The following is a 23,457-nucleotide window of genomic DNA, read 5'->3' as shown; positions in this document are numbered from 1 at the left end:
TTTTGCCTGCAAAAAAGGTGGAAGAAAAACCTAGCTGAATGAAAAAACCCTACTTGGGGGCGAGGGGACTGGTAAACTTGCTCCTGTGTGATGTTTTATATCCTGTTAGCTCCTCAGCAGATGCTCTGGCTTCAGTTTATCACATGGTTTCAACAGTAAATGTTGCTGTGTGGGATTAAAGATGGTATTGGTACAGGACACAGTGTAAAAGTTGAAACCATGCTGATAGGGTTAAGCAGCTTTTGCTGCCTTTTTTATTCCTGTTCTGTCTTTTAATGGACAAGGCTAACAACCTCTCAGCCCCCTTCCTCTTTAAGAAATACACATACGTATATATGAGAAACTGCATGATACAGAGTTAAAGTTGTGAACCAATTTCATCTTTAACTCTGAGTGCTTACGTTTCTGATACATTTTCAGATGTTCACAGTAATATAATACTAGGGACAGAAGAAAATGGTGGGATCTAAAATTACGTGCCTTAATTTTCAGTTGTCCAGATTTTTGCTGAATTCTACAATATTTGCCAATAGCTTTCATTTAAAAAAAAATAAGTTTCTGTCTCTTTCAGTTGCCAAGACACAGCCATCACAATGTAAACAGATGTGCTGCTGCCCAGTAAACCCAGCCTTGCAGAAAACTGTCTCCAGCAAAACAATAGCAGCAACGAAGGTGTGAATTCACCCCCTCACCCCATTCACCTCCATGAGGTGTGAACTGTGGCCCCTTCTCCCTTCTGCTTCAGTGAGGGGTGAACTTCAGTGTCTGGGCTGTTTATTTAAAATTTAAAAAAAAGGAAAAAAAGAAAAAAAAAAAGCTAATGTAAAGCACAGTTTTTAATATCTTTAAAAAGAAAAACAAATACAGAAGTCGGTTAGCACAGTGTTAGGCTGCATATTTGCATGGTATGCAGTGTGTTTAACGTTTTATTTGAATATTTAAATGTGGGCGTTTTTAGGGCGCGCTTTTTTTGGTTTCTGGGTTAAGACATTCTGAATCCTTAATAAGAGTGCTACTATTTTCCATGTTAAAACACGTACTTCTAAAGAGCTTTGGATGGTCCAGAGCATGGCAGGGTTCTAGGGTGTGTCGGTGGCTCTCCTTTTCTTCTACAGATGGGCTTTAGTAAAGCCACTTCACCTCTGTTTCTCAGCCTCAGAGTAGATGCTTGTAATAGATCACGGAACAAGATCTAGCACTGATCTTGAGAGTTTGTACATTAGAAAATAAATGGGACAAAATAGCATTAATGTGCAAAGTGGCCACTCTAGCTCTGTTCCAGGAACGTTGCATTACATGACTGTACTATCTTGACACCGTATTACTACAAAGTACTGGTTTGGCTTCTCTTTAGTTTGAATACGAGTAATCTGTGCAAAATAACTGCATCTGATTTTAAGCCAGTAACAGGATTTTCCAAATGCTGTTGAATCTTGAAACAACTTTTTGGGAGAAAGTGTCCTGTAATCAGGTGATCTACTGAGCTGAATATTTATAGCATCTTTCTGCTAAAAGACCTTGTTTTTCTCAGGGCAGTGCTCTCATGGTAGCCAGTGACGGACAATCTAAAATCCCACAGGAGGTTATTTATGACGGAAAAGTAGTGCAGAATTTTATTCCTCATCTGTCTAGAGAGCTGGTGTTCTCTGATCCCTCCGTTCTGTGGCAGGGGTTTGCATTTGCAATAACTTCATACCCATGAATTTAAGCAGAAACCTTTGAGACTTCAAAGACAAACCCATCTTGTAATTATACCAAGGACGCCACAGCCCCCTTGTGCGTTGGTCACGTTGCTCTCAGCTGTGTAGCAGCAGTCTTCATCTGTTCCTGGGTTTTTGTTGCAGGATGGTCCCAACGTCAGTGGAGAGGCTTCGAGAGGGCCGAGGCATACTTGAGAAGGTGCTGCGGAGTGGTGCGAAGGTGTCCCAGAGAACAGAATCCTCACCCACCTGTGACAGTGTCATTGAGAGAGATACAGGTAGGAAGATGATGTTTCTGAAAACTTGATGGTAAATGCTGGGCTCAAATAGCTTCACAAACTTGCCTATGAACTTAGTTGTACCTTCATCTCTGTCATCATCGATGCCTTATAAAAGCCTTCTGCAAATTGGTATTCAGGTAATACTGTCTGAGCCTGTATCCCTTTCCTGTCAGACCTGGACAACCTCCGGGTTTATCCAGAGTTTGGATTTGATGCATTTTGGCTCTGGCAGGGACAACTCTGCCCTCAGACAGACGGGTTAACCAAGCATTGCCTCGATTGCTCCTGCACGCTGGGGATGAAGGTGCTGTTGTTTAATAATGCTAGTTGGCTGAACATCCAGATAAATGTGTTACTCTCGCTAAAATGCAGGCGTAGGCTTTAGGCAGTGCTAAGAACCGATGTAGCTTCCAAGCCTTACCTCATCTCTGTTTGAAGTTGCTTGATTCCTTGAATTACGGTATTTGTCAGTTTTGTGAAATAGATCCACTTGCTGAGATTAACTCAGTTTTTGTTATGTTCCTTCTCTGAATAATGGGTTGTCCTCACTGAGTAGCATGCAGGGTCAGTGAGTGCTTGTGACATGAGCTGAGCTTACACCACTCCTTTATCCGCCTGTGGTGTACAGATCAGCTGTGACTTCTCTAAGATGGACAGATCACTTCTTCATTGCTTCATTTCTTAGCTGTGATATGGAGTTATTTTTATTTCATTTACTTTGCAAGGGAAGAAGGGCAGGCAAAATCCAGCCTGTTCCAGCAGGCCTGCACACTGCACATTCTTCCTCCTGGTTACATAAAAACAATTCCACTCCAGATAGTCGAAACTCAATGCCCTGGCTGGTGGAAACCATTGCCTCTTTCATCCTAGCACAGAAAAATATTTTTTCTTCTTTTGCATACTCCTGCAATTTCTTCAGTAGCTTGTTGAGATTCTGTGAGCGTTCTTCCCTCCCCCAGTTGCTGGACTGCTGCTTGTGAAACAAAACGAGTGACTGAGTCCCTGCCACTCCTGGTATCACCTGTAGGAGTTGTGAAGATACACGTTTGCTTGGTGCTGTAATGGATAGTAAAATATTGAGAGAAAAAAAATCTGGGTGATTTCTGGTGATTTCCTTACGGAGCACATGGGAATGAAACTGAGTTTTGTGCACGCCACACTTCAGAGAATCGCAGCTGCTGTAGGTTAAAGCTGTCATCTCATAAATAGCTTAGGTTGGTACAGGCCAGTACTGGCAAGAAAAGAAGCAATTCTCACTTCTGCTTTGTCCTTCCTTGTGCAGTTATTCAGATACAGGAGCGGGAAATGTTGGCTTTGTCTTCTTAAGATTTACATAAAGCAAATTCAGGAAGGTTATAGTTTATTCACACTTTGTAATTTAGCATCTTTAGATGGGCTTTAAATTTTCAAAGATTTTTCTGTGAGCAGACACTGCCAGTAATGTCTGCAGCACTGTTGATGTGCCTGGCCTTTTAAGAAACAATTTATTCCAGAAGTCTTTAGGTTTCTCCTGATTCTCATACTCAGCTTCTGATTTCCTGAATTGAGCAGTTAGTCTCTTCTGTGCATGACTGCTTAACAAAACATGCCCTAAACTGCAAGCTTTGCCTTTCTGCACTGCAGTACTCAGAATGCCACCCACAGCAAACAGCTCCTTGGTGCATTGGGTGTAGTTTCAGAGAATGGAAGGTGGCACAGGACATGCTGGAAGCTTCATGTACCAGTCTCTGCGGGTCCTGTGCCCCGAGGAAGATGTCTGAGCCTCGGCAGCAGACAAGACAACTCCATCCAGATTCCTGTTTAGTTAAGCCAGCGACTGTGATGCAGCACAGAGAGGACAACCACAGCAAAGCCACGGGCGCTGCTGACACCGCTGCTTGTGCCAGTGCATCTGGTACAGAGCCAGGCTGGTCTGGCAGAAGTACAGAGCAGAGCAAGGCAGTGTGTCCTGTTTCAGGTCCGAGACATCTGTCATGTACATTTGATACTAATACCAGTGCTATCTCACCACGGCATTTCAAACACTGCTGCTGAGAAATCCTGCAGATAAACAACTCCGTCTCATCAGACGGCAACATCGTAAATCTGATGTGAAGTCTCCCAGTCCCACCAGTTTCCCTCCCTCCTAAAGAGAGCGTGCTCACAGGCTGGACCCCGTGGTGACAGTAGCAGTAACAGAAAAACACCTGGGGCAGAGTGGGTCACTTGCAGTGTTTCTTGTCTCCCTCAGTACAGGTTCAGATATTTGGTGGGGAAAAAAGCACACCTGCAAGATTGGGGTGATGGAAAAGCTTGCTCCACTAAGAAGCTTACTCTTTTTTTCTCTTTCATGTAGCTAAGGTGCATCAGTGTGTGCTGTGCTGCTGTTACCCCTCACAAGTCATAGCTTTTTATACCATCCGGTCTTACCATCTGCCTTTGAGGACAGCCCGCAGCAGGAGCCTACTGACAAGCCGGCTAGGAAGGGCCGATTGTAATTCCCCAGCTGTAACTGGTAGCCAGGTTGGATTCCTCTGACCAAAGCTGAGCGGAGAATTGCTGAGTCCTTAGAATCTGTCTTCTGCCTCTCATATCCCTCTGGAAAGCCCCAGGCTGTCTGAATTACCAAGCAGTCTGTGTGCAGACACCAGGGGCTGCCCTTCAGACAGGCTGGTCCAAAGCGAGTGAGGTTTCTGCTGAACCAGGGAGACGTGGTGCAAGGGAGGCAGCAGTTCCTAAGGTGCATGGCTGCTGTATGCATGTGAAGCTTTTCCAGTTGCCTTCTCTTGGGGTCCTTCAGCTTCCAGAAGGCTGCTGGCTGGAGAAGCCACTCCTGTCTGGGCTGTAGCTGGAGGCAGAACAAGAGAGCTGCAGTGTGCAGGCGTCACTTGAGAGGGAACTGCCATGACCTCAGTCCAGGGGATGAAGTTTAACATCTTGACTGTGCTGTACATTGCAGACACAGCAGAAGGAGACACTCCAGAAGCCCACAAAGGACCAGCAGTTTACAGTCCTTCTCGATACAGCTACCAGGTAAATTGTCATCTGTTACCTGCCAGTTCTGAAATGAAGCTTTAAACAGCATTGGGGCGGGGGGGGGAAATGGCTTTAGCTGGAAATTATTCCCAGGCCTGCCACGCTAAGCAACAGGAGCACGATGAGGTAGGAGGTGCAGAAGTTGGTCTCCTTGACGTGTCTTTTCTTTTTTCCCCCCTGCTCCCTTGCCCAGCTCCTGCAGTCTGACAGCCCCCAGGCCGAGTCGCAGACCCTTCTCCAGCAGAGCTCCTCCCCGTACAGAGGACACCTTACTCCTTCTCCCGGCTACAGCTACCGAGCAGCAGCACAGAGGACAGGACACAGCCTCTCTCACGGTTCCTCAGAAACCTCCCTCTCCTCTTCCTCGTACTCCAGCCCTGCCCACTCGGTCTCCACAGACTCCTCTGCCCTGTTTGCGGGGAACTCGGTGTATTACAGCAGCCAGCAGCACTCTGGCAGTGCCGGCGGCAGCCTCCTGAAGAAGAGCTGCCCTGCTGCTGCCAGCCCAGCACAGCCCACGGCTGTGGACTCTCTTTCCTCCGAGCCTGGCTCCCAGCCCTGCACAGGAGCGTCGGGCTCCACCTCCGTTCCCCAAAGTGCTCGGTCACTACAGTCAGACTTGCGGACTATCAGCCTGCCCAATTCGGGGCAGTCTGTTCTCTACCAGGGTTCCCGGGGGGGAGTGATTTCCAATGCACAACACTACCCGCACCGAGGGGGAAGCAGTGTCCATCAGTACAGACTTCAGCAGCTTCAAGGTTCTGGAGTAAAGACTCAAACAGGACTTTCCTAGGGCTGCCTGGACTCCAGGAGGACAAAACTGCCCATAGCTCCTTCCAGTCACCTCTGGAAGTGGCTCCTGGGCCGGTGTTGGGAGCTTGCACCTGATGCTGGGCTGCCAGGGGTCAGAGGCTGAGGTCTGAAACGCACGGGTGAGATTTGTGAGCAGTATTGGCCTCTGGCCTCGCAGGAGAAAGCAAATTTCTCTGAGGCAGAGACTGTAGCAAAGCTGTTCCCTAATGAGTGGGTACATTGAAGAGAAGAGAGGAGAAAAAAAAAAAAGAAAAAAAAAAAAAAAGAAAATGGTTCAAGTGCAATGACTGTGGTGCAGCCTCTGTCTCTTGTCCGTGCCCATGGCCATAGTCACTCATGCAGTACGGACGTCTTTTGTATACGAAAGCGGTTTAAAGAAAACATTGGGGAAGTTTAACTCCGATCCCAAAGCTCTCTTTGTAGGTCAGGTTCTCGGTGCGTTCTGGGGAGGGCTTTAACCCCTTACGATCATTCCAGTCACAAGCAGACGAGCGCACGCCGCTGCCTTTGGGCCTGGGTGACGACCACCACGGCCGGAGCGTTTTCCAGGACCACGGCGTCTCCGCAAATGTGAACGAGCACGGAGGGGGGGGCGGTTGGAGCGCGTGTGCCTGGCGCTGCAGAGGAGCTGGGGGGAGCGGGAGCGGTGCCGGGGGTGCTGCTGCAGCCAGGGCTCTGAGCGCACGCCCCGGTAAGCACGGCGGTGCTGCGGTGTGCCCGAGGCTGGCTGAGGAGCCAGCGGCTGTCCGGAGGGGCTGCAGGAAGGTGGCGGCGGGTCCGGGGGGGTCCGGGTTGTGGCGGGGCTGGGGGGGGACCCCGATTTCCTTCCCGCTGAGCGTGGCGGCAGAGCCAGCCCAAACACAGTGCGCTGTCTGTTCAATTCCATAAGATTGCCAGCTTCTTTCTCACTTGTTTACTGTAATATCGGGCGTGTTTTTATTTATCTAATTTTATATTCAGTTATAACCATAGTAGGTTAGCTAATATACGACAGGTGTCATCCCTGGTGCTGCAGTGGAACTTCTCCTTTCTCTTGGATAACATAATGCTGTGAGTCTGTCTCCCCTGTCTTTTCAGATGCACAGTCTTCTTCCTTTTTTTTTTTTTTTTTAGGACTGTTACAGGTTTCTCTAATTCACAATTGAAATCAGGTGTTTGTTCAACCTAGGGGAGACTTTTAAAATATTGAATCAAAGAGTTAACTTTCTCACACTGTCTGGCTGTGAGCGTGTTGGGATGGAACTTGTCACCCCACGGTTGGGTGTCTGTATACTGTATAAAATAGGTGTAAACTTCGCTCAGCTTCGCCCTGGGTGTGCAGCCTCCCCTTTCATGCTATGAGCAGCATGGGGCAGGCGGGCTCTGCCCTGCCGGGTGGCAGGAGGGGGCCGGGGGGGCCCTGCGCAGAGGCGCCAGCACCTCCGGACGCAGCGGGGGGCAGGAGGGAGGGACCCTGGAAAGCTCTTGGAAAGGTGGGGGCTGTAGCTTCTTACTCTAGTGGAGTTTTTACACCATGCTGTAACATTTGAACTTTCACAAGAGATGTAATAATTTTGATAATAAAAATACTTAACTTGAAAACCAGGATTTTGGAAATCTGCTTTCTTAGGGCCTTGAATGCCGCTGCCCGGGTCGTGGGGTGGGTGGGGTGGGCACGTTGGTCTCCTCCCTGCCCGTGCAGGGTAACTGAAGCACTGCAGGGGCAGACGCGTGGATCTGGCACCTCCTGCTTCCAAATCTACCTTACGCTCTCCCTTCTGCCAGCGTTTCAGCTGAAGTCAGGTGCTGCAGCGCGAGCAGCAGATCCTGAGAAAAGGGCAATCACCAGAGCTCCTGGCGGTGAGGCAGCGTCTGCGCTGCTGCTCTTTTCTCTCTCAGGCTCCTTTGGGGAGGAGGCTGGGGTAGGGGATGTGTCCTGCATTTTGCCTGCTTCAAAACCTGTTTTGGGAACGTGGTGGTGGTGCTTTTGACCAACGCATGCGGTTTCCTGGTGTGCTGCTGCCCAGGTTTTTTAATTTTACCTCTGCTTGCCTTTTCCTTAGGAAGCCTGAGCTGGGTCTGGCATAGAGCTGATCGTCACACTGGGGTGCCTGAGGTGCCCAGTGCCTCCAGTTTGACCACCCTCGCGGTGACACAGGTCCCCCTGCCAGCTCCCAGGAACGCGTCTGCTGTGGTGTGTCCCTGAGAAGAGCCTGGCCCCACCTCTGCATCTCCCTCAGGTAGCAGCAAACTCCCCAACCCACCCGCGGGACCCCGACCTCCCGCTCCCATTGGGGACAGCCGTGTCCCAGGGGACCTGTGCTGGGGACAGAGCTGTCCGGGGGGATCTGCAGCGGTTGCTGCCCCCCGCACGGGGGAGGCTCGGTCCCGTGCTCCCCACCTGGGGCTGACAGCAGCTCCCGTCCCGCTCCCCACCACACCACAGGGCTCAGAGCTCATCTGATTTGAATTATATTTTTCAATAAGGTTTTGTGAAACACTGTATCAAACTTTGTACTAAAATACAGATATATTACAGCTACTGTATTCCTTTCTCCACTGATTTTTCTTGGTTTGTTTTCCAATTCAGCCAGCGACAGCGCTCCCGATCCGCTGGGGGCCGCGGGGCGGTGGCAGGCAGCGGCTGCTTGCGGGGGGAGCGCCAGCGCCCGCGACGTCCCCAGTGGGGGGAGGCCCTGGGCTCCCGCTCGGGGTCTCGGCACGGCTCCGGCTCCGTCCCTCGCCGCCACCCCGCAGGGTCTCAGGGCACAACTTACCGGCTCCGCCAGCCCCGGGCGCGCCAGGTGGCGGTTCCCGCACAGCCCTTCATCGCCTCGTCCTGGCAGCGTTCCCACCACGCGGCTGCACCCCTCACCCCGGCTCCACAGCCCCTCTCCCGTACCCGTCCTCGCCGCCTGTCCCTCCAGAGCCCCCCACGCGGCCTCGTGCCCCTGTCACCAGCTCCACGGCCGGTGCTGAGGACTTTATTGCGTTGCGAGGGCTGCGGCGGGCGCGTGGGGAAGCCCCCGCGCTGGTCTGGCCAGCAGAGCCGCGGCCGGGGCGTGGGTGCCGGCTGCTGGGTGCTGCACGACCGAGCCCTCGGCTCCCTGCGGCCGCGTGCCGGCGAGGTGCAGCCAGGGGACACCGTGGCAGGGAGAGCCTCGCTGTCACCAGTGGAGATAAAGCACCGTATGGGGATGGGGGGAGGCGTTTGGCAGCGGCCGGGGCTGGATTGGGGGGTTCCTCCTGTGCCTGCCCCGGGGGGGTTGCGTTTTTCAGCTGCTCCCACTTACCAGGGCTTACATTCAGCGGTGGCACGAGTCGGGCGTCGCGGCAGTGAGGCCCCTGCGGTCGCCACGCTTGGGCCCCAGCGGCACCGGAAAGCGTGAGGTCCTGGGGCTGGACTCCTGGGCTGGGGGCGAGGGGGCTCGAGTCACTTTACCCTGTTTAGAGAATATTAATTTACACGTAAAAGTACGGGCAGGCCCCGGCCCGGCCACCGGGTCCCCCCGGCCGTGGAGACAGGATCACGGAGCTGTACAAAATGGGAGCGGGGAAGGTGCTGGGGCCCAGAGCAGCTGGCGCGGGGCGTCACGGGGCACGCGTTGGGGCGGGAGGCAGCAGGTCTGGAGTCCTGGGGATGTAGAAATCTGTTAAAAACTCTGAGATGTTGTTTGTTTTTTGTTTTTTTCCTCGAAATGAAACCGCAGTTTGACGCCGTTCTCGGACGAAGCAGGTTTGGGGCATCCTTCCCCGGCGGCGGCAGCGGTGGTGGTGGCCCACGGGTGGTGGAGGTGCAGGGCTGGCGGGGTGCATGGGGATGGCGGTGCCGGCGTGGCCGTGGGCGCGGCGGGCGGCTGGCGTGTCCCCGGCGCGCTGCGTGGCCGCCGGCAGCAGATGAAGGGCGGGACGGGGAGGGAGCGCCCAGGCTGCCGGCCGCGGGAGGAGGGTCCTGCTGCGGGCGCTCGGCCTTATATCCTCTGTGGGGAGAGCACAGCGCGTCGGGTACCGCAGCCCGGGGGGGTGGCACCGGGCGGCTGCTGCCTGTGCCATGCACGCGCTTGCCCCCACCCCGCTGCCCCCTGTCCCCGTGAGGCCGCCCGGCACGGTCACACACAGACACACCACGTGTGGGTAAGGGGACGGGACGGTGACACTCAGGACTTACCGCGGTGCCGACAAAATCTGTCAAAACACAAAGAGAGCGTGTCAGCAGGGTGGGGTGGGGGCTCGGCCGCCTCGTTCCTGCTCCCCGCCACGCCAGGCGGTGTCGTTCCCCTCCCAGGACCCCCCCCGGCAGCGCGGCGCCCACCTTTGCTCTCTGTCTTGAGCTCCTCGTGCAGCAGGTCGTTCTGCCGGTTGCCGAGGACGAAGGCCAGGAAGGAAAGGATGAGGGCGTTGAGGATGCCGATGATGGCCAGGATGTAAGCCCAGCGCACGGAGCAGTCGCCCAGGGAGTACTTCCCCGTCTTCTCCCCGCACATGTCCCGGATGGTCTCCGCGTCCCAGCCGTCGGGGAAGATCATGCAGCCCAGCACCAGGCAGAGAGCTGCGGGACAGAGGGCAGCATGAAGGGAGATGGCAGGGCTGGGGTCTGCATCCCAGAGCGCTGATCCCCTGCCTGCTGTGCCCGTGCCCGCAGAGAGCCCCTATCATGGTCCCCCAGGGCTGTGTGTGCACCCCGGAGCTGGCCCAGCACAGCTGGGGCCAGCAGCAACGCCTGGGTGCGGGTTTCTTCAGCTGTTAATAGCGTCGCTGAGAAGCTGAGGCATCCGGTGAGTATTTTTGTCCTGTGTCAGGACACGTTTCAGAGGTTTGTACGTGCCCCAGAGACAAAGGGCCCCTCGGAAAGTGAGCGCGGGGCACGGCAGGGTGCTGGGCAGGGTGCTGGGCACGTCGGGCACGCCACCGAGCGCTCCGTGGGGAAGGCAGGGACACGGCCGCACGTCCCGCCTGCTCCCAGCAGCACACCACATCCCCTGTCACGAGCTATTCCCTCTCCTGCGTGTCCCCAGCCCACCCCATGTCCTGGAAGCACCTTCCCGCGCCGCCAGCCCGACCTTTCCTGAAGGAAACAGAAACTGAAGGGGACAGGGAGGGGGCTCTGCCTGCCCACCTCGCCCCTACAGCCCGCAGGTGCTCGCAGACCTGCAGGGAAAGCTGCTTTTCCACTCAGAACAGCTCATCTGTCCCCTCCTGCCCTGAGTGCCTGCAGGGTGCCTGCTCAGTGAGGCTTTGTGCTGGGGGATCTGGCGCTCCCCGCTTGGTTTTGTGTCGTGCTTCCACGCTCCTCCCCTGTCGGGGTCCTGTCAAACGAACGTGCCTGTCGCAGGCTGCGTTATCCTGCCAAAACGAGTTACCTGCAGGGAATTCAGCCCCGTGCCTCGGGCTCCGTGAGCGCTGCCCCCACGCTCGTCCCCTGCCCGGCACATGTGGCCGTGCTTGGGGAGTCCCCGAAGCGGGCTATAAATAACCCAGCCTCCGACACGCAGTGGCAGCACCAGCTCCGGAATGGCCTCGCTGCCCCCACCGGGGTGCCGGGGGCCCTTCTCCACTGCCCTGCTCAGCTGCCGGGGGCTGCACACGCCGGGCACGTGGCTGCGCCTCGAGGGCAGCCACCCCAGAAGTCCCCGTGCCCGAGGTATTTGGGGTTTTGTAACAGAGGGATTGGGATTTAGCGAGCTCTGCAGTTCCGCGCCGCCGGATTGCGAGCGGGGCAGATGGCTCGGGCTCTGTTTGCGACAATCAGTCCTTCCTCTTAATTAGATCCAGTTTGCTCCTAGGGGGGCAGCGGCTTTGGAGCTGGGGCTCTCTGCGCAGCTCTAATTAAACCCTTCCCTGATTGCCGTCCACTAATTGGGCACTGAAGATTTAAACTTTTTTTTTTTTTTCCCCTGGCTGAGGTGCTGCACTCCAGGCCCTCCTCTCCTCCTCCCCGACGCTGCCAGCCCCGTTCTGTCCCGCAGAGCCCCCATTCCCTGCCCTCCACCTCCTTTTTGTGCCTTTGGTGACACTTCAGCCCTCGCTGCTGCTTCTGCACCTCTTCCTCTCCTTCCTCTCCCTCTTTGCTCCCCTCAAACCACAAGAGCCCCCACCCACCTCATCCCCAAGCTTGCCATCGTGCCCCTGCCCGACCCCAGCATCTCCCCGACCCCCGCTGCCACCACGCAACAGCTTTTGGGGTTTGTGGCCCTCAGGAGGCACCCGGTGTCCCCGCACCCAGGGGCTGGGGCAGGCAGGAGGCTGTCGGAGGGATGCCGGTGCCGCCTGGGGGCCGTGCCCACCGCCACGCAGCAGCACCAGCCGGGCGCGCCGAGCCCCTTGATTAAACTGCTGCCAATTGGTGGGATTTGGGCTCTGAGCTTGCCTTAAACCGGTAAATCTTCGGGCCAGGGAAAATTAAAGATGAAGGAATTTCCCCGATAAGCCGAGGCAGCTCCAGGCCCGGCTGTGGAGGAGAGGCGGGGATCACCACCACACCACGCCTGCTGCAGGGCACGGGGCCAGGCCAGCTGCGAGCCCCCAGCACCGGGACAGACCCCAAATGGCCCCGTACCCACACAGGGACCCTTCTGGGGGAGGTAACAGCGGGGTCCTGGCACTGGGATTGTTGTGGGACTCTGGTTCCTGCTGTAGGGCTTCCCAAAGCCAGACCCTGCCTGGGGTGTCCCGCAGCACACCCCGAGGCCGTGTCCCCGTGCTGGGGCTGCGAGAAGCCCTAATGCTGCTGCTGCTGCTGGCCCAGGACCCCATAGCCAGGACCGGGGTGAGCCCACGGTGTCCGGAGCCGTCCCTGGCCCCGGTGTGCGGCCGAACCCGGTGCTGGCTCCCGGTGCCTGGGGGAGCCCCAGGGCTGGCGGCTGGGGGAAGGTTTTAGGGCCGGGTGTCCGGGGGTGCCCCGGTGCTGCTGGTGCCTCGAGAGGTCCCAAGTGGCTGGGGAAACCCCGAAACGCTCAATGCCTGGAGAGGCACCCAAAATATGCACTGCCAGGAGAACCCCCAAAACACCCAGTGTCTGAAGAGTCTCAGAAGTACCCGGTATCCTGCAGAATCCCGAAACACTCAGTGCCTGGAGCGCCTCCAAAATCACTTTGTGCCTGAGGAACCTCCAGAAGCACGCAGCACCCACAGAAACCCCAATACACTCAGTGCCTGAAGCATCCCACAAGCACCCAGCACTCTCAAAACCCCGCAACCGCTCAGTAATGGACAGAACCCCCAAAACTCACAGTGCCTGAAGAACCCCAAAGCACCCAGTACCCAAAGAACCCCCAAAAGCACCCAGTGCCTGAAGAACCCCCCAAAAAACACCCAGTACCCTCAAAACCCCGTAACCACACAGTAACCCACAGAACCCCAGAAAGCACTCAGTGCCTGGAGAACCTCCACAGCACCCTGTGACTGGAGAACCCCCAAAAACACCCAGTAGCCCCAAAAACCCTTAAGCACCCAGTCACCCATAGAGTCCCCAAAAGCACCCAGTGCCTGCAGAACCCCTAAAAGCACACAGTACCTACAGAGCCCCCAAAACACCCAGTGCCTGAAGAACCCCAAAACCACCCAATACCTGAAGAACCCCCAAAATCACTCAGTGCCTGAAGTATCCCCCAAAAACACCCAGTACCCTCAAAACCCACCAACCACCCAGTCACCCATAGAACCCCCAAAAGCACGCAGTACCCACAGAACCCCCAAAACCACTCAGCACCTGAAGAACCCCCAAAAGCACCCAGTGCCTGAAGAACCCCAAAACCACCCAATACCTGAAGAACCCCCAAAACCACTCAGCACCTGAAGAACCCCCAAAATCACCCCAAAACCCTCAACCCCTCCCCAACCCCCCAGTACCTGAACACCCTCCAACCCCCCTCATTCCCTAAAGACCCTCCAACCCCTTAGAGTGCCTGAAGCACCCCCAACCCCCCTGTCTCACCTGCAGACCCCCCCAAAAACCCCCCTAAACCCCCCCCCACCCCCAGCTACCTGCCAGCAGCTGCATCCAGGCGCAGATCTTGTAGACGGTGGCGGTGTTGCAGAAGAAGAAGAGGGCGAAGCAGGTGATGCAGCCCAGCGTCAGCACCATGGAGAGCAGCACGAAGAAGGCGGCGGCCTGGAAGGCCCCCGAGGGGATGGTGCTGAAGTCGGTGAAGGAGCCGCGGCACGCCAGCTCGCGGCTCGCCAGCCCGGAGCCCACGCAGTAGTGGAAGAGCCCGAAGTAGCCCGGTTTGGGGGTGTTGACGCTGTCGCCCACCCAGTAGGGCTGGATGAACACCACCACGTTGATGATGGCGAAGCAGATGGTGAAGATGGCCCAGAGCACGCCGATGGCCCGCGAGTTCCTCACGTAGTTCTCGTGGTACAGCTTGGAGGCCTCCTGCGACGGCAGCATCCTGACGGGGAGAGGGGGGGGGGGGAGCCGCCGCGAGGAGCCCCCGAACCGGGCTGTGAGGTGCGAGGGGGGTGTGTGGGGGGCTGTGGGGGTGTTTATCAAGGGCCGGGGGTCGCCAGAGGGGGAGCCCCGCGGCCTAGGCCAGCCCCGAGGCCGCCGGCCCCTGCGCCACCCGCGCCGCCATCTTGGCTGCCGCCTCTGCGCCCCCCCCTCCCCTCCCCGCCGCCGCCACTGCGGAGCTCGGCCCCGCCTCGGCAAACTTCGGCTCCGCCCGCCCCGGCTTCGGCTCAGCTCGGCCACGCCCCTCGGCAACGTTCGGAGGGGGTTCGGAAAGGATCGGAAAGAGCCGAAAGGGTTCGGGGATGCTTCGGATGCGTCCGGGAGGGCCCGAAGGGGTCGGGGGTGCTTCGGCTGCGTTCGGAAACACTCGGCAGGGCTCGGGAACACTCGGCAGGGTTCGTGAGGTCCCGGCCGGGTTCGTCAGGCCCCGTCACGGTTTGTGAGGCCCCGCTCGGCCTCACGCCCCGCGGTGCCGCGGGGAAGGCCCGGGGGGGTCCTGACAAGCCCGGAGCGGGCACCGGGCACGGAGCTCCCCCCCCCCTCCCCTTCTCCCTCCCCTCAGAGCTCGACGCCCGTTGCTAACGGCGCCCGGCGATGACGTCATCTCCTGGCGGAAGAGGCTCGACGCCCGCTTGGGCGGGGCCGGGCGGAAGTCGGCGGCGGCGGCGGCGCGGGGCGGGCGGAAGCGGCGCCATGGGGCGGCGGCGGCGGCGGCGCTGAGATGGCGGCGGCCCGCGGCTGCCCCCCCCCGGCGGGCTCCGGGGACCGCGGCCTGGCCGAGCTGCTGCTGGAGTTCTCCCGAGCACAGTACCGGGCTAAGGACGGCGGCGGGGCTGCCGCCAAGGTGAGCTGGGGGGGGGTTACCGAGAGGGGGGGGGGGGGGTTACCGGGGGACGCACCAGGCCCCGGTGCGGGCCCTGACGGGAGCTGCCCGCAGGTGGAGCGGATCGAGCGGCGCTGCCTGGAGCTGTTCGGCCGGGATTACCGCTACAGCGTCATCCCCAACGCGCACGGCGAGGTGTGCGCCCACTACCCGCGGCACATCGTCCTGCTCGAGAGAGACGCCGCCGCCGCACCCCGTGAACCGTAAGGCCCCGGAACCCCCCCCCACACACACACACCCGGTCCCTGTCCCGGTTCCTTTTCCCTGTCCCCGTCCCTGTCCCGCTGCTCCTGTGAGCCCCGCTGGGGTGTCCCGCACGGGGATGGCTTCGTGGTTTGTTCCCCCCCCGGAGGTCCCGCTGGGTTCTGTGGGGTTGCCGGTAATTAGAGGTGCTCCCCGGGAATTGCAGCGCCCTGCCCGGCTCCCTGCTCGCCGTGGGGTGCCTCACAACGTGGGTTCGGCTCGGGGAGTCAGGGGGAGTGGGGTGCCCCAGCCCTGCCCCGCTGGCCTGTGCAGGTCCCAGCACCCTGCTGGCTCCGTGGGGCACCGTGATTTCCCTGTCCCGGACACGCAAAGAGCTTGTGGACGGGCTCAGGGCTGTGGGGTGCTCGCCCGGTCTTCTTCAAGCACCCGTGGTCTCGTTAGAAGGGCTATGGTTAGAGAGACCTTAGCATGGACAGGGTCTCGGGGTGGGATCCCCACAGGGACAGGACAGACAGACGGACACAACCTCAGCACTGTTCTGTGCCCGCACCATGAGCCGTGGCACTCGGCTTCAGTAACCAGCAGGGAGGCTCCTCGCAGCGCAGCATGGTCGAAGCGATCACATTTCTGGACTTCGACCCCGAAGCTCAGAACCGCGGTGTTTACACTCGTGGCTGAGCGCTATCAGCTCCCCATGGCTGTAAAAACAGCCCTTTTTTTTTTTTTTCCCCCCTGTTCCAACAAAATGTAATGCAATTCTGGGGTTTTAACTCTGGCTGTGACAAGAGCAGGGTGCTCAAAGGCTGGGGGTTGCCACATTCCCACCGCGGCAGTGACGGGTTCCTGCTGAAGGAATCCATCAGCTGGTGCCTGCTGTGGGTGCTGGAGGTGGTGGGGTCAGGAAAACAGCCCCAGCTGGCTGTCAGGTGAGGGCATTTCTGCTTGGGGCCGGGTTAGATCCGATGAGAAGAAATGAAACCCCTCGCTGCAGAAAGGAGGGAAGGAGAAGTCAGCAGCTGGAAACGCAGCCAGCAGGGTCTTTAGGGAAGAGAAAGCAAACACTTCTCTTTTTCCCTGTTCTCGCAAGAGCAGCAGTCACTTAGGCAGAGTAACCCCAACAAGTGTGCTCGCGTTCAGGGTCCTGCTCTCTCCTGAGACTCTGCAAGCCAGCAGTGACAGTCACCACTTCAAATATCAATTCGTTTTCAAGTCTTGATTTCTTGTCCCAGAGAGTCCCGGCAGCAGGCTGCCCTCCACCACCCCGTTCCTTCTGATTTCTGGGCAGTAGCCTCAGTAAAAGCTGCTCGATTCCTTCTCCACGAACCCAGCTTTTGGTTGCACCGTGGTATTCTGCGGAATAATTCTGCAATCCCAAACAAATCCGAGCGATACGGAGAACGTTGAGCTTCTTGTGGTGCAGAACGCCAGAACCTCTTCCAGTGAACGGGCCAGTCCCTCTAGCAGCCGGTGTCTCGGGCTGCCTTTCACCTTTGTAATGTTGTTATTCAGCCAGTAAGAGCTCCTTGAAGTGCATGAGACACTTCTTACCTCTGAGAGCGCCACGTTTTTTGGAAGCAGTTCCAGCTCGTGTGAACCCTGCACTGCCACCCCGTCGGTTTTGCTGGTGCAGCTGTTTCTGTAGGGAACTAGCAAAAACTGGCTGTTTGAAACCCAGCTCGGTTTCCTGGCCCTGTTCACTCGGTGTCTGGGCAGCTTGAAGGGGGTAAAATGGTCTTGCTGAGGTGTTCCTCCAGCTTGGCCGCCTGCGCTCTGAGATCAAGGCAGCGGAGGCGTGGGAGGAATTCGGTGTGTCTGTGGCTACCAGCCCCAGGAGCTGGGTGCCCGTTGGCTCGGTGCTGGCTCACAATGAGCTGCAGAAAGTAGCAGAGGGCGCCTGGCTGTGTGCTCCTACAGGGCATGTTCCCCTTGCTTTTAAAAAGAGAAATCCGGGTTGGGGGGCTGGTTTGGAGCAAGAGAATTAACACAGGAGTAAGGATGCCCGGCAGTATCTTCTAAAAAATCCCGAGAATTAGGAGCTGAGGCGCATGGCGTTCTTCCACCTCTCTTCACCTGGTCCCAGGCAGCCTTATGATGTTCCTGCAGCGTGTGTTACTGGCGTGCTCTCTGAGGAGGGCGTGCTAGCAGGGAAATCCTGCCGAGCAGAGCTCCTGGCTGCATGCAGCACCGAGGACAAGCAGCTCGGGTTGTGCCCGTTGCCTGCACACGGTGTCGCGTGCTGCTGCCTGGCACAGGTACGGTGCTGGCACTGCCCCGGCTGTGCTCCTGGTGCCCCTGTGTCCGTGCTGTTTAAAAACCAGCTTGGCTTCTTACTCTTTAAATTCGGGAAAATGTCAAAGCTTTTTGGAGCCGGAGGAAGTTGTTCCATCTGTAGGGAAACACATGAAAAAAAACACAAAGCTTCAGCTATGAATTGTGGGAATCAAATTGTTTTAAAAATGTGGGATTTGAACTCCTGCTGTCTCCCTGCTTCCACCAGCAGCACCTCCCGTAACCTTTCCCACAAACCTATCGGTTTCCACGTTAATGAGGATTTTCTAATCCTTTGCTGAACGCCTGCTGTAGGTAGCTTGCTCCACGCTCTCACTGATGCTGAAGCCTGGAAACTTTCTTTTAATTTCTAGCATGCAGGTATTAATTTCTCTCCAGCCTAGCATTATTCTTTGCCTTTAAGCCCTTCTCCCTCTCTGTTGCTAGTCCTTGTACACACCTGAGTGCCCGTATTGCTGTGTCCTCACTTAATCTCCACTTGCTGAGCCGCTCAAGCCGCGGCAGGTTCTGTTGCCCCACACTGTCCCCTGGCCATCCCTGGAGGCTTCTGTGCCTCCCCGCGCACGTGTGGGTCTCCTGGGTGCCCTGCACAGCAATGCTGCTACGTTTCAGTCCCGCTGGAGAGCTTCCCACGATCGTATTTGTCCCTTTTGTAAGACTTGGTAGGTCGATAACTTACGGGCATCCAGAGATCAATGGGTTCATCTCAGTGCTCGTGCTGAGCTCTGCTGCTGGAAAGGGCCGACTGGAAATTCTTGTTAATCATCTCCGAGTGCCTGATCGTGCACTTCTCTGTGACTGGACTTCATCTGGCTTCTGTTTTGTCGGTCTGGGCACTTCTAGAGCTCCTTGTGGGAGCTCCAGTCCTCCTCTGAGGTACGCAGCCCTTCGGGAGGTACGGTCAGTGCAGGTGGCAGCTTGGATTCCTGTCAAGTTTAGGCTGGTACTTGGAAAAATTACAGCAGTAAGTTGCTTCCAAAATGTGTTTCCAAAACACGTTTCTGTTTTACTTTAACCCGAAGAACATAAAATGCAGTTGTTCAGATGCAGCTGACATGAATCTAACTCCCCTCTGCAACCCACCAGGCAGTTTACAGGGAGCTGGCTAACTGTCCGGCGATGCATGTGACCAGAACTAAGGTTCGTCAAGTTTTCAGGCTTTAATTTTCTATTTTATTTATTTTTGCTTGCAAAATTCCTGCTGATAGTCACTAGTGCTGAGCTTCTTTTTGACAGAAGGGTGGTGGAGAGGAAAGCAGACTCAATTTTTGCAGACACTGGCTTACTGTGGCCGTCCTTCGCCAATAAGCCACACGTGTGCCTGAAGCAGACCGTGCTCGTAGTGCCAGCACGTTGCTGCTCCTGAGCTGGTCTCTCAAAACACAGAGAAGGCAGGGAAGTGTCCACACGTGTTGTGCAAACAATTCTGAAAGAAACAACCCCTTGCTTGCTGAGTTCAGAGCTGGCTTCTGAGCCCAAGGGATGGGGATTACAGCCCGGGGTGCTGGAAGACGTGGGAAGATGCTCTGAGCACTGAACTGAATCTCTGTCCCACAGGCTGGAGAGCACTGTGCAGGTCGGCAAGCTGCAGGACCTCATCAACCGGAGTAAGATGGCGAGGTGCAGAGGACGATTTGTTTGCCCGGTCATTCTGTACAAGGGAAAGGTAAAGCTTTGCGGGCTACCTGGCTTAACTTAGAAAATGACCTTTCTCCGTGACACTTGAACTGTGCAGCCACATCTTCGGCTGGTTGTCACCTTTCCTCATGCTGTAAAAAGCTATTCTTAGGCACGGGCAGGCAGCCTCTAGTAGTAAGCAGTATTTGCTGTCCAGGCTATATAAATCAGCTGTGGGGACTTCAGGCTATTCTATCCCACCCGTCCTGAGCACCACCCCAAAGATCGGAGGTTTTGTCCATATGTGTTCCTTCTGAAGAACCAAAGTTACTTGTTTTTTGAGAGGGGAAAGACAGCTGTTTTTGCTGTGCCCCTTCCCAGTAGCAAGCTCCCTTTGAATAACTTTTATCCCTAAAAAGAAGTTCCCCTTGTATGTTCCCTGGGGAGGCAAGATTGCATAAACGGTCTTAAGAACGCGTGGGCTTGTCTGCAAGGGAATGTATAAGAGAGCGAAATTGGATTCATTTTTATGTGGATTGCTTTAGCTGTTCTGAAGCCCTGTAGGAGTAGTTTCATTTAGCATTTAAGTAGCTTAATTCAGTTTTCCTAGTTCAATTCAGAAACGCTGCATGAATAGCAGTATCATACCCGTGATGATTTTAATCTGGCTTGAGTGAAGCCGTCCTGGGCTGAACCTGCTGACCTTCTGCAGGAGTAAACTGCCTGGGGGGGCACTGGGACCGTCCCCAGTCTTATCAACAGGAGTGTGGAAGATAAGGCTGAAGCAGAGTATTATCGGAGGATAGATAGTGCCAATTTAGCAGAAATTGACTGCATTAGTGCATCGGAGAAGTGGAAATTAAAAAGTGGTATAAAAACTAGCTACAGATAAAGACATTTGGCAGTCTGATGTGTTCAGAGAACTTGCCCTGGGTGAGGGCTGTGGGGGTGGCTGTAACGGGGCAGCACGTGGGCCAGAAACTGGGTATGGGGAAGCCTCTCGGACTCTGTGTGGTTGATAATAAAATCTTCCTCCAGCATATTTGCAGATCAGCAACGCTGGCTGGCTGGGGAGAGCTCTACGGGCGCACTGGTTACAACTATATCTTCTCAGGTGAGTGAGGAGCTGTCTGCTGCTGGCTGCCTGCTTGGGCTGCTCAGCACTGGGATGTGACAGAGTCTTCTCCTGAGAGAAGGTGCAGAAGTGTCCTGGACCTCCCTGTATCAGGCCCTGAATGATAGGGCTAAACCTAAAATCTGGCGTCTATTCCCAAGCAGTCTACCACGCCTCATAGTGCAGGAAGTAGCAGCAAAAGAGCTTGGGGCTGAAGAGTGAATAATGGGAAGCGTGTAGACAAGTAGGGCAGCCTGAAGGATTCGGGGTACTGATTTCCAAATACTGCGGGGTGGGAGTAAGTAAGACCTCGCTATTGCTGGCTAGTCATTGGGAATCAAATCCTCCTGATGGTGTGATATACTGGGCTCCAGGGAGAACAACTCAGGAGGGTACTGGGTGCCTATAGGATAGGACCTGGAGCTTGGCAACAACAGGGGAAGGGTGGGTTCTGTTAGAAACCGGGCTCTTCAGGAGGAGAGGAAATGTGGAGGATTACTGAGAGAGCCTATATGCAGAGAACAGGTGCCAAACCATAGCGTTTTCAGGCACGTGTATGTCTGTAGAAATAGGGATTGTGTAGGTTTACACAAGTTTCATTTTTAATGCCTTTCTTGCAGGGGGTTCTGATGATGCCTGGGCAGATGCAGAAGACATTTCAGAGGAGGATTCTGCACTTAGGTTTGTATCAATCACTGAGATGAGGAAAAGAGAGTTGGACCAAAGCTGACTCACTCAGCCATTCAGTTCTGCTCTTCCCTAATCTGGGCTTCAGGTACAGGCTTGAGGTTGTCGCCGAGCTTGGGGTCTTACTTTCCTTGATTTTTGAAAGAGTCTTGAATACTGGTGGCTGGCTGAAGCCAGCGTAACTGACGCCTGCTAATCTGTTGCCAGAGGGAAGGGACAGAGACGGGATGATACAAAGCCATTAAAAGGCTACTTGAATTACACTGAAGTGTGTGATTCACTAAAAAAGTAGATCTGTAGGCTGGGGAAAATACTCTGCAATTTAATGTGCTTGTTGCAGAACAGAGTGAGGTATGGAGAGGGGACCCTTAGCACTAATTTTGCCTATCAGTTCATTGCAGAGTCTGACTCTGAGCTGTGGAGATGAGGCTCATACTGTGGGGCTTCTGGCAAGAAGCAGTTCAGGAAGAGCTGTGGCAGTATTGTGCAGGTGACATAGTCAGCCTTCCACGCTGATCTGGCTTTGCCTTGTTCTGTGTTGCAGAAACGCAGACTCCCAGCTGTTCGACAAGGTCAGAGGACACGACATCAAGCTGCTCCGTTACCTTTCTGTCCGCTACATCTGTGATCTGATGGTGGAAAACAAGAAGGTGAAGTTTGGCTTGAAGTGAGTCTGGGTTCCTTCGTTTTTCTGCAGGCTTTGAGTTGCAGGTAGCAGCCCTGACGTGGGAATTGGTACTGGGCATGCATCCTGGGAGCAGTCGCTGGACTGGTCCTACAGAAGGATCATCAGGCAGTGCTGTAGAGAGAATCCCCACGCTTTCACATCAGAGAAAGCTGTATCAGAGGGCAAAATAATCGCTTTCATCTGTCTTCTGCAGTATGAGTAGGTTTTCTCTGTAGAGCTTGAAGTGATGGGGCAATCCCCTTTTCAGAAAGGGGAGCCTTCCACTTGCGTATAGGAGCAGGTTGCTTCTCCTGACGTTCCTCTCAGAGGAAAGCTTTCATATTTTAGGGCTATACCTGTTAATCTGGATGCGTTGCATAAGTTCTGCCTCTGCCCATTCCTGAGTCGAGTCATTATGCGGGGAAATGCGACAGGAGGCTTTTTGGATGCCGGTGTCTCCATGGAAAAAACTGTACAAATGTCTGCTGTTTTCCTCTTGTCCTGTGCAGTGTGACGTCTTCTGAGAAGGTGGACAAAGCTCAACGTTATGCTGATTTCACACTTCTCTCCATCCCATACCCAGGTACAGGACTGATGTCCAGAGGGACTCCCAAGGGACAGGTGACAATCTGCTGCTGGGGACTGGGAACTACGTGTGTGTGTGTGTGTGTGGTGCAATGGCTGTGGCTTGCTTCACGTTACCTATGCTCCCTCAGGAGAGAAGCTCTTTTAGACTGAGCAGTGCAACAGATCTGGATATTCTGGTGCTGTGAGTTGGCATCAGGCACTCTGAGGTGGCAGCAAGAATTTCTCAGCAGTCATGATGAATTCAGGCACAGAGAAAACGTCCCCATGGTGGGACTGGGGTTACGATGGCTGTTGACAGCCCTGTGACTCCAAAGGGCTACCTGCTACAAAGCAGGCTGTATATAACCCCACAGTTCTTAGGAGCATTTCCTGCTCCTGCTGCTTCCAGAGGATGCTGTGATACGTTCTCAGTGCTAGGCAGAGCCGCTAACCCACGGCGTGCAGCTGAGATGCGAAGCACTTCAGTCCATCTCCCTGCCTTTATCAGTTCCTGTGCCTAGCAACCACCGCTGGGTCACTTGCTGAAGATGAGCTGAGCATTGCTGCCTGGCTGCTGCTGGGCTCAGTAACATGATTGGGTGTGAGGCTGCCGTGTTCGAGGTCTGGCTTCCAGAAAGGACTCTTCTTTTTCCCTTGTGTACAAAGAAAAGAGGACAGGGACAAAGTGGTCATGGGTGATCTGCACTCAGACTTTTCCTTGAGTACTGGTTGTTGCCCCCTAAGGTGTGTGTAGGGGGGAAAAAAAGGCGTAACTTTTCTTACCCAGTAATTAGTGCCAGTTCTGACAAGCTACCTTAAGATTTCCATGGAGGTTTCCTTGCAGATTGCGAAGGGCTGTGAGAAATAAGAGCATTCTGTAGCACGTGCCACAGGTGCATGTTGCTGCCGTTTGTCTTGCCACACATAGACCATGGGAAAGACAGTGTGCATGGGTCTTTGTAGCGTTTGTAAAGAATGAGGAAGAAGTGGGTTAAGTTGTAGCATTCTTACTGTGTGGGGATCTGTACAGTGTGCAGTACTCAGTGATGCTCCTTCCTCTTCTGCCACCTGGGACATTTGCTGTCTCTTGGCAGCTCTTCACTGCCATCCTAGAGGTAAATCTTATCACACTGCAAACTCCCTGCAGATGTTACCTGATTGTAGCAGTGCTGCTCCAAAGGGGAATGCTATC

At 55.2% G+C, this 23,457-nt stretch overlaps 3 protein-coding genes across 6 annotated transcripts in view; 2 read left to right on the top strand and 1 right to left on the bottom strand.

Annotated features, from left to right (window-relative positions):
- The window catches only part of SETD5 (SET domain containing 5), a 63,771-nt gene extending 56,381 nt beyond the window's left edge, over positions 1-7,390 (top strand). For all 3 annotated transcript variants that reach the window (XM_027467345.3, XM_072044134.1, XM_038185820.2), the window contains 3 exons: positions 1,845-1,978; positions 4,920-4,993; positions 5,190-7,390. In XM_027467345.3, the coding sequence (XP_027323146.1) occupies positions 1,845-1,978; positions 4,920-4,993; positions 5,190-5,789 (808 nt within the window). In that variant the 3' untranslated portion in view covers positions 5,790-7,390. The remainder of the gene's footprint in view (positions 1-1,844; positions 1,979-4,919; positions 4,994-5,189) is intronic.
- An 854-nt stretch (positions 7,391-8,244) lies between these two features.
- LHFPL4 (LHFPL tetraspan subfamily member 4) lies at positions 8,245-14,434 on the bottom strand. Its single transcript, XM_027467347.3, has 4 exons — positions 13,772-14,434; positions 10,101-10,337; positions 9,957-9,973; positions 8,245-9,768 (listed from the first exon to the last, which is right to left on the bottom strand). The coding sequence occupies exons 1-4, from the start codon at positions 14,175-14,177 to the stop codon at positions 9,760-9,762; spliced, it is 669 nt and encodes a 222-aa protein (XP_027323148.1). The 5' UTR covers positions 14,178-14,434; the 3' UTR covers positions 8,245-9,759.
- Positions 14,435-14,652: 218 nt separating this feature from the next.
- Positions 14,653-23,457, top strand: part of MTMR14 (myotubularin related protein 14) — a 29,822-nt gene continuing 21,017 nt past the window's right edge. For both annotated transcript variants that reach the window (XM_027467349.3, XM_027467348.3), the window contains exons 1-7: positions 14,653-15,081; positions 15,175-15,323; positions 19,171-19,279; positions 20,269-20,344; positions 20,965-21,025; positions 21,576-21,698; positions 22,208-22,281. In XM_027467349.3, coding sequence (XP_027323150.3) covers positions 14,959-15,081; positions 15,175-15,323; positions 19,171-19,279; positions 20,269-20,344; positions 20,965-21,025; positions 21,576-21,698; positions 22,208-22,281 — 715 coding nt within the window. In that variant the 5' untranslated portion in view covers positions 14,653-14,958. The remainder of the gene's footprint in view (positions 15,082-15,174; positions 15,324-19,170; positions 19,280-20,268; positions 20,345-20,964; positions 21,026-21,575; positions 21,699-22,207; positions 22,282-23,457) is intronic.

The sequence above is a fragment of the Anas platyrhynchos genome, chromosome 13 (assembly GCF_047663525.1).
Source record: "Anas platyrhynchos isolate ZD024472 breed Pekin duck chromosome 13, IASCAAS_PekinDuck_T2T, whole genome shotgun sequence".
NCBI lineage: Eukaryota > Metazoa > Chordata > Aves > Anseriformes > Anatidae > Anas > Anas platyrhynchos.
This window is presented reverse-complemented; position numbering and strand designations above follow the sequence as displayed.